The sequence below is a fragment of the Scylla paramamosain genome, chromosome 47, assembly GCF_035594125.1.
Source record: "Scylla paramamosain isolate STU-SP2022 chromosome 47, ASM3559412v1, whole genome shotgun sequence".
Lineage (NCBI taxonomy): Eukaryota > Metazoa > Arthropoda > Malacostraca > Decapoda > Portunidae > Scylla > Scylla paramamosain.
In genome coordinates this window covers 3,845,001-3,855,000 of record NC_087197.1, presented here as the reverse complement: position 1 = coordinate 3,855,000, position 10,000 = coordinate 3,845,001, and the positions used below count along the sequence as shown (strand labels likewise).

Here is a 10,000-nt window from a genome sequence, read left to right as displayed (position 1 = left end):
AGTAGTAGCAGTAGTAGTAAGTAGTAGTAGTAACTCTAGTCAAAGTAGCAAAAAACTAACAAAAAAAATGTATATTATTATTACAAGTAAGTGTGGAAGAACAAGTATTTTCCCCTTTCTCTGTTTCCCTTTCCTTTTTTCCCTTTCTCTTTTCCCCTTCTCTTTTTCTCTTTTTCCTTTTTTTCCCCTATTTGCATTCTGTGTCATTATTTAGTACTGCCTCTGAGCTTCTGTGACCTGCTGTGTGTCAGGAGGCGTTTTCAAGGATATTTTTATGGTCCCAGTGACGGATTAACAAGATTTCTACACTATTAACAGGAGAAACACTCTTGGGAACCTGGCTGATCATCTCTACAGCCTTTGAAAACAGTTGTTGTGAGAGAGCAGAGCATTTCAGCATTCAGGTTTTTAAAGGTGTTTTTATGGCTCTAGTGACAGATTAACAAGATTTCTGTATTATTAACAGGAGGAACACTTTTGAAAACCTGACTAATCATCTCTGCTCTCACATCACAATTGTTTTCCAAGGCCACAGAGATGATTAGCCAGGTTCTCAATGGTGTTTCTCCTGTTGATAATGTAGAAATCTTGTTAATCTGTCACTGGAACTGTAAAAACACTCTTGAAAACTTGCGTCACTTCAACCAGAGCTATTTAAAAGAGTGTCTCTCATGTTGATAATGTAGAAATCTTGTTAATCTGTCACTGGAACTGTAAAAACACTCTTGAAAACTTGCGTCACTTCAACCAGAGCTATTTAAAAGAGTGTCTCTCATGTTGATAATGTAGAAATCTTGTTAATCTGTCACTGGAACTGTAAAAACACTCTTGAAAACTTGCGTCACTTCAACTAGAGCTATTTAAAAGAGTGTTTCTCATGTTGATAATGTAGAAATCTTGTTAATCTGTCACTAGAACTGTAAAAACACCCTTGAAAACCCACGTCACTTCAACCAGAGCCATTTAAAAGAGTCTTTCTCCTGTTGATAATATAGAAATTTTGTTAATCTGTCACTTGAACTATAAAAATACCCTCAAAAACCCCCACCATTTCAACTAGTCATTTAAAAAAAACTTTCTCCTGCTGATAATATAGAAATGTTAATCTGCTACTGGAACCATAAAAACACCCTTGAAAACCCGCATCACTTCAGACAGAACCATTTAAAGTGTTTCTCCTGTTGATAATGTAGAAATAGTTAATCTGTCACTGGAACCGTAAAAACACCCTTGAAAACCCGCGCCACTTCAACCAGACCTTTTGAAAGTTGTGGTGTGACTCTGAAGTGTTGCAGAAGACGACCCTTGGCACGCAGTATAGCTTGGGGGTCACATCTTTTCCTCTTTCTGGCTGGGTTACTGTTGGTGATTCTCTTTGTTTGTTTGTTTGTTTGTTTGTTTTTTTCTTTTTTACTATCTTCAATACTTAATTGTTGTTATTCTTGTCATTGTCTTTATTACTTTTTTTATAACCTTCTTCCATATCCCATCATTATTACTTCTTCTGTTATCATTATCTGTTTTCATTCTTTTTTTTACTGCATTTATTTCTTTTTATTTGTTTATTTATTTATTTTTTTTTGTTAGGGCTGATTTATTTTTTCTTTCTTTTTCTTTCTTTTTTATTTATTTGCTTATCTTGGTTTCTGATTGTTATATGAGTCTCTTCTCTGTTTCTTATTTTCTTTCAATTATGCATATCATCTCTCATCAGTTTTCCATACCCTTTGTTTTTCTTCTTTTCTTTTTTTGTGTTTATCTTTCTATTTGTCTATTTCTTCATCTGTTATCATTTTTCTATAGTATTTATCCATTGTCTTTCATTTCCTTTCTTTCTTTTATTTATACCTCTCTTTTGGGTGCAACTCTTGGCTGGCAACAATGTTCAGAGAGAGGGAGAGAGATTTACTTTCCTTTATTTTTCACTAGATTTTTTATTCTTCACTCTCTCCATCACTTTGTTTCATTTACACCACCTTGTATTCAGTTTGTAATGGGACACAAGATATTTCTTCTACATCTTGTACATAGAAAATGGAGATTCTCGTATTTATTTTCATGTTTATTTATTTATTTATTTTTTTATCTGCATTTTTCTTTTTTTTCTGATTTGTAAAGACTAGATAACACATTTTTTCCCAGTCTTGATATAGAAAATGGCTATTCTTGTTATTTTCATCATGTTAGTTTGTATTTTCATTTTTCATTACTTTATACTCCTCATCTGCATTTTTTTTCCTCCCAGCACCTTGTATTCCATTAACAAAGACTAAACAAGACTTTTCCTCAGCACCATTACATAGAAAACCTTTATTTTTTTAGTTGACATTTATAATTATCTACATTGTTACATTTATTCCTGACATTTATCAAGTTCACTGTATTTTTGTTCCCAGGACTTTATATTTTCTTTGTATAAGCGAAACGATACTTTTCCTCATCGTATTTAGATAGACCTTTATTTTTGGGCAGGGCAGGGGGCAGAGAGGGTAGGGCATACAGGGAAGGGTAGGTAGGCCAGTCTGCATGTTTGGAAGCACACTGAGGCCAGAAGATCACCAATTTGTGGCATGGATGTTGTAAGTATGCGGCATGGTCTGGTATGGTCTAGTATGGTCTGGCATGGTTTTGCATCAATGTTCCCTGTATCCGCATATTTGTCTTGTTTTTGCATGACTGTTTGCATCAATGTCCCTGTGTCTGCCTGTTTTGTTTTTGCATGACTGTGTGTATTGATGTCCCTGTGTCTGCCTGTTTGTCTTGTTTGTGCATGAGTGTGTGTGTGTGTGTGTGTGCATGGCTGTGTATGAGGTATGGTAAACCCTCATTCAATTTTGCTATTTCTCATTCAACGTATTACATCTTTTCTTATTCATCCTTCTGCACATCACACACCTGAGTCACTGCTGAATCACCCGCAAGTCACCCCCAAGTCACCCCAGGCACCACCAGCAGTCTTGACTCATGCAGCAGCTGTGTGGCATTGACTGAACACAGAACGCTGGTGTTTGCAAAGTACTCATCACTTGCATGGCCCCAGTGAGGGTTTGGTGCACTGCCTGTAAGCCTCCCACAGTCCTGGCTAGGCAGTGAAGTCATGGTGGTTTTTTTAAGAGTGGTACTGGCTGAGAGCATTGGAAATTTATAAAAGATGCCCATTTAGGTAATAATTGCCTAAGAAAAACAAAAAAAGGGTAATGTAGTAATTTCTATCATATTCCTGCCTACAAGTTGAGTGTTAGAGGTGCTGAGTCCCGTGAGATCTTTGAGTCAGTAGCAACAAAGATATATTAAAAAAAAAAAAAAAAAAATGCCCTCTGAGTTGCCAGTCGCTAAAGAAAACTGCCTAAAAGGACAAGCTTGTAATTTCTATCATATTCACTACCCATAATGCTGAGTGCAGGAGTTTCTGTCATTCCCATAATACATATGAGAATTTTGAGTTGAGGGCAACAAAGATATATATATATATAAAAAAAAAGGTCCTCTGAGTTGCCAATTGCCAAAGAAAACTGCCAAAAAGGATAATTTTTTTTAATTATTATTTAATTTTATCATATCCAGTCTTAGAAGATGAGTGTTAAGAGGTCCTTTCACTTCCATAATACACCTGAGAATTTTGAGTCAAGGGCAACAAGAATTTAAAAGAAAAATGCCCTCTCAGGTGCCAAAAAAGGATAATCTAGTCATTTTCATCCTCTCCACCCCTACAAGCTGAGTGATGAAGCTCCAGTCATCCACAAAACCACTCGAAAACTTTATATTTCCTCACAAACACCTTGACACAAACTTTACGTCACTCACAAATAATTAAACCAAAATGTGAGGCAGCGAACGTTTTGGTGAGGATTGTGTGGCTTGGTGACCTGTCTTGTGACCTGTCTTGTGACCTCTCATGACCTTTACAACCATTCATCCCACGCCTGACACACACACACTCCTGTCGTACGCATGGAAACGCGCATGGACGTGTTAACAGACCCAGCATCCCCTATATTCACTGTCCTATTCACTCCAGTTTTGAATCTTTTTATTTCAGCGTTCTGTTTAATTTAAGGTCATAAGTCTTAAGTGATTTGATTAATGGTTTAAGTGAGTTTCCTTCTGCATCAAGTTTGTTTGTTTTGAAGTACCAGCTAAATTTGTAATGTTTGAAGAATCTGGTTTGTCAGTTCAAGTTGTGTTTTGAATTTGTCACTTTTGTTGAGAGAAGGTTCACAAAATTGTATTGTTAAGATTTGCATAGTGATGGGAGTCTTTTTCAGCTTGTACAGCACACACCACCACCACCACCACCACCACACAGCTTCACCACACACCACCACACACCACCCAGGCTTACCATTGCAACACCAAACCACACCACCACCACCATTTTAGCACACACCACTATGACTACCACCAACACCAAACAGCTTCACCACACACCACCACACACCACCCAGGCTTACCATTGCAACACCAAGCCACATCACCACTACCACCACCACCACCACTACCACCACTACCACCACCACCACCTCCTCGGCCACTTGTCCACACACACACCCACACATCTATGCCCTCCACCCACACTCTTCACCACAGCTTCCCTCCACACCCTATTCCACACACACACACACATACACACACACACACACACACACAGCATCAGCACCACAACCACCACCACCACCACTGCTCTATCACTCACTGCACTACCACCACCATGGCTGCCGCTTGCCTAGCCACTAATTCACTCTTGTCAAAACAAAGAGATGAATATATTGCCCTTTCAAACAATTTATATTACTGCTTTCATATATATTTTTTGAGCAATGTTTACTTATATTATTTTTTTAGCTAGTATTTAGTTTTTTTGATATACAGTAGGTGAAAGTGAAGAAAGATTTGTATCACTGCATTCATCAAATAACCCTTTCACTGCAATACAAAACAATTACCAGCACCAGAAGCAGTGCATGAAATATTTATCATCTACAAGAATGGTATGAAAAAGGATAGATTTTGCAATTTCTACCTAGTTTAAAGATTGGAAGTGGCTGCAGAACAAGTTAAGATGCCTCAGAGTGATTGGTAATTAAAGAAAGGTGTACCAAGTGGCAGTCAAAGGGTTAAAACAGTCATATTTTTGCTGTAGAGATATATCAACACCACCACCACCACTACTATCACCACCAGTAACTCAACACCACTTTACTTCACCAATATCACCAAAGATCAGTTATGTGCTGTACTTTCAACAAATTCATGGGGTTCTTTACTGTTCTGGCTCAAATGAATGTGTGTATAATGTATCTAGCAATTTTAGTACTCCCTCTAGGCTGGGACGAGATGTGTGTGAATGGAGTGTTTTGCAGGTCACTTCATCACTTCAGGGAATATTGGCAGTGTTGTGGGCAAGTCAGGGTGTGGGTGAGGGAGTGGGCTGGGTGGTAATAGTAGTAATTGTAGTAGTGGTTTGGTTGTGTAATGTGCACTCTGATTTGTTGAGGAAATGGCACACTGGTCAAAAATGTAAGGGAAATTTCTTCACACACACACACACACACACACACACATCATTACCAAACCCTACCTTACCTAAACCAAACCACAAAACAACACCACAGCACCACAGCTTCCCAACCCACACTATGACCTCACCAAACCAACACACCACAGAACGCTCCACCCCAACTGTGACTACCAAACCAACACCACACCACAACACCCCCAGCCTATCATCCCCTCTGTGACTCATCAAACCAACACACATTATACAACACCACAGCACCACTACGACCACCATGACGACCTCACAGCCTCGCATTCCCACTGTTTCCTCAGCCGTGCACAGTCGAGGGATCGGGTCGCGTCAGGGCTCCATCGCGTCTGTCACCTCCTCCACCACGAGCTTGAGGGACCTGAGGGAAGCCAGGGACATCCACATCACAGAGAATCCCCTGCAGAACCCCACAGCATGAGAATACCCAGTCCATCGTAACAGATCAGACTCACAGGACCACTACTATTATTGCTGCTGTTGTTGTTTTACCTTCGCCAAGTTCCTCGTGACGCTCCCAAGGTCGCGGGTTTTCTTCCTTTGTCTTTTCGCTTTCCTGTGCTTCCTCTTCCTCCTCTGTTTCTTGCCCATCTTCACTCAGCCCTTCTCGCCGTTTTTGTAGTTTTTTTATTTATTTATTTATTTTTCTTAGTGGTGTTTTGCTGTTTCTGTAGGTTTTTAGATGTCTTTCTTGTGCTTTCCTATTTTCTAGTTTCTTCTTCCTCTCTGTCTCCCTGTCTTTTTTTTATAGTGTGTCTGTTTTTTACCTGAGATTTTTTTATATTATTATTTTTTAGCTTATACTTTTCCTATTCTGTGTTTTGTATTTTATCCATCTATTCCTGTCTGTCTGTCTGTGTCTGTTTGCGTGTGTCAGTGACTCTCCTTTCTCTTTTCTTGCCTTGCTTAACTCTCTCTCTCTCTCTCTCTCTCTCTCTCTCTCTCTCTCTCTCTCTCTCTCTCTCTCTCTCTCTCTCTCTCTCTCTCTCTCTCTCTCTCTCTCTCTCTCTCTCTCTCTCTCTCTCTCTCTCTCTCTCTCTCTCTCTCTCTCTCTCTCTCTCTCTCTCTCTCTCTCTCTCTCTCTCTCTCTCTCTCTCTCTCTCTCTCTCTCTTATCCCCAAAATGTCTTCAGTTGTTGCTAAGTCCTCTTAAGATAAATTTATTCTTAACATCTTTCTTCTGTTTTTTTAATGCATATTTTATCATGTTTTATATTGTGAAGCTTTTATGTACCTCATTCATTCCCCCTTTTTTTGTTATCACTAATCTTCCCATTTTTTTGTGTCAAATTAACAATATTATTTCTAGTCTAGGTAGTTGGTGGTGATTCTTTCAGTGAATTTTTAGCATCATATTCTGTACACCTTTACACAGCACCTCCACTACTTTCCAAAGGCTCTACTTGAAGTGACACGGGTTTTCAAGGGTATTTTTTATGTTTTTAGTGGCAGATCAACAAGATTTCTACATTATGAATGGGGAAACACTCTTTTGAGAGCCTCTAATTGAAGTGATGTGGGTTTTTGAAGGGTATTTTCATGTTTCTAGTGGTAGATTAACAAAATTTCTACATTATGAACAGGGGAAGCATTCTTTTGAGAGCCTCTAATTGAAGTGATGCGGGTTTTCAAGGGTATTTCCATGTTTCTAGTGGCAGATTAACAAAATTTCTACATTATGAACAGGGGAACCATTCTTTTGAGAGCCTCTAGTTGAAGTGACGCAGGTTTTCAAAGGTGTTTTTAGTTCTAGTGACAGACTAACAAGATTTCTACATTATGAACAGGGGAAACACTCTTTTGAAAGCCTCTAGTTGAAGTGACACGAGTTTTCAAAGGTGTTTTTACGGTTCTAGTGACAGATTAGCAAGATTTCTACATTATGAACAGGAGAAACACTCTTGGGAACCAGGCTAATTGTCCGTGGCCTTGGAAAACAGTCGTGGTGAGAGGGCTGAGCTTTTCAGAATACAGTCTTTATCTTGCAGTCTTGTGTTGTAATTTCACGTATCAAGGTTAGAAGTGATTCATAATACACATTTATACACCTGAATACCTTTAATGAGTTGTATTAGTATTTTGTTGTCCTTTTATTTGTATATTTTATCAGATAAGGTTAGTATTGTTATCCTTACGTACATACATATACAAATACATTTATTATATATATATATATACTGTAATTATATACATAGATTTTAAATGAGTTTGTTGTGTTTTTTTATTTGTATACCATTTACTTTTAATTGTGGTTATTTTGTATACTGTGTTTACTTTTCTTTATTTTTATTGTCTTTCTTTACTTATTTATCACTTTATTTTTCCTATCTCTCATTTCGTACTTTCTTATTTAATCACCCAGTCTTTTTCACAATTTTCACCTATTTTATTTTTTCAAAGTTTTCATTTTTTTTTTTTTTTACTCAAAATGTTCTATCACGTAACCATTTTTCCCCTTCCTTCCTTCCTTCCTCTTCCCTTCCTCTCTCCTTCCCTTCACTCTTTTTCTCCATTGGTCCTTACACACTTCAACTCTCAGCCGTCCCAAGTTAACATAATACTAATAATACAAATTAATACTAACGACACTGAACAATTCACATACGTATACAAGTCTTATGCATATTTCTTCAGGTTTTCCTTCCCTCATGTATAAATTGAAGGAGATTTTAAGCAATACTGAATCAATTTAATGTTATACACACAACATTTTTATCAAGTCAGTGTCTGTTTTGGAATCTATTTTACTATTATTTTTTTTATCACGTGTTCATATATCGGTGTTTGTTAAAAAGGGGTGAGTGACGTTTATAGATTCCCTGGTTCATGGCGTCTATAATCCTTCACGTGGAGGTTCTCGTGTTGTGAATGTTCTTGAGGGACAGATGAAGAGATCACAGTACATATTTGGTTTCCGGAAAGGGAGAGAAGTTTGATGTGTACATGAATTTTTGGGCTCTTTATATATATATATATATATATATATATATATATATATATATATATATATATATATATATATATATATATATATATATATAGACACAAATGTTATATAAAAACTGTTTGTTGTTGACGTTTTAAAACACGGATGCAGAATTGAACACAGGCTTCACAAGTGTGTGTGTGTGTGTGTGTGTGTGTGTGTGTGTGTGTGTGTGTGTGTGAATCTCTGGATCTTTTACTTACAAACAAGCACCACAGTATTTGGATAACGAATTAACACATTACTAGAAGAACTGAAAGCAAAATAATAAGACAGGCTTAGCCCACGCATCAACGAAACAAGCGGCAGATTCAAAACACAACAAAACACATTACACAAAAGAAAAAAAAAAAAAAAAAAAAAAAAAAGTTCACGATATCAAAACAAGAGCATCAAGTCACATCTGCCGTTCTTGCTCTCATGACTCGACGCTCCCTCAGATCCAAGCGGCGGCCGTTGATGGAAAGCCTTGCCGTACCCGGCCCACCGCGACACTGTAAAAAGTTAACCCAGACAATTCAAACAAGCAACTCCCCAGCACACAGACCGGGGAGCGCGGACAGTTAGATAGCCAGCATTAGTGAGAAATAAACGCCTAAAAGCTTCCACCTTACTTATCCTCATCCTCCTCTTCCTCCTGCTCCTCTAGCCAGCCTTACCTGCTTACCAACCCCCGGGGCCGTAGTCAGGAACACCACATCATCTCAATAAAGACCATAGTGGGTGTTTTTCACGCTTTCAAGGGCGTTTTTTCACGATTCTTTTCATAGTTTTAGGATTGTATATCACGTGACAAAAAGAAAAAAAGAAAAAGAAAAACACCAATGAGAACGTGGCTTATCATCTCCGTGGCTTTTGAAAACTTGAAGATAGGAAGGTGTTCACGGGTACGGTTCCTTAGCACCACTAGGATGCCTTTACGAGTGAATACAGAGCCTAGACAAGCGTTCATTTGCAATCTAACATCACACAGGGGTTATAGAGATCTAGTGCATTGACTCGACTGTCCCTGTAGACCGAGCAGCGTAGGTTATGCATACGACAACCCTTGTCACCCTTACCCTCCTCATCATTCTCTCCCCTTCCTCCTGTTCTGATAAACGCGAGGGGTCCACACGCCCACCTTGCATTGAGCTGTATAGTCTAGTTATAAAGGGGGCCTGTTCAAGTTATACATGCTATGTGACTCCCTTGTTAGCCGAGTTATGTTAATTTGAAGTGACACTGCACAGCGTATTACTGGTTCACCGCGCGTGTGTGTGCGTGCGTGTGTGTGTGTGTGCGTGCGTGTGTGTGTGCGTGTGTGTGTGTGGTGCAGTGGTGGCTCTATTAATAAAGTTATCTTCCACTAATTTGTGTCTTTTTATAATCTTTACGTGTTTTGTGGTTGTTGTTGTTGTTGTTGTTGTTGTTGTTGTTGTTGTTGTTGTTGTTGCTGTTGCTTTAGTTTCAGTGCATGGTGATGGTGGT

At 38.5% G+C, this 10,000-nt stretch overlaps 1 protein-coding gene across 21 annotated transcripts in view; it reads left to right on the top strand.

Moving 5' to 3' along the window:
- Positions 1-9,882, top strand: part of LOC135095100 (protein NDRG3-like) — a 66,325-nt gene extending 56,443 nt beyond the window's left edge. For 19 of the 21 annotated variants that reach the window (XM_063995822.1, XM_063995813.1, XM_063995812.1 and 16 more), the window contains one exon: positions 5,830-9,882. In XM_063995822.1, the coding sequence (XP_063851892.1) occupies positions 5,830-5,966 (137 nt within the window). In that variant the 3' untranslated portion in view covers positions 5,967-9,882. The remainder of the gene's footprint in view (positions 1-5,829) is intronic. The other 2 variants (XM_063995816.1, XM_063995815.1) reach the window with 1 other exon arrangement.
- The last annotated feature ends 118 nt before the right edge of the window (positions 9,883-10,000 follow it).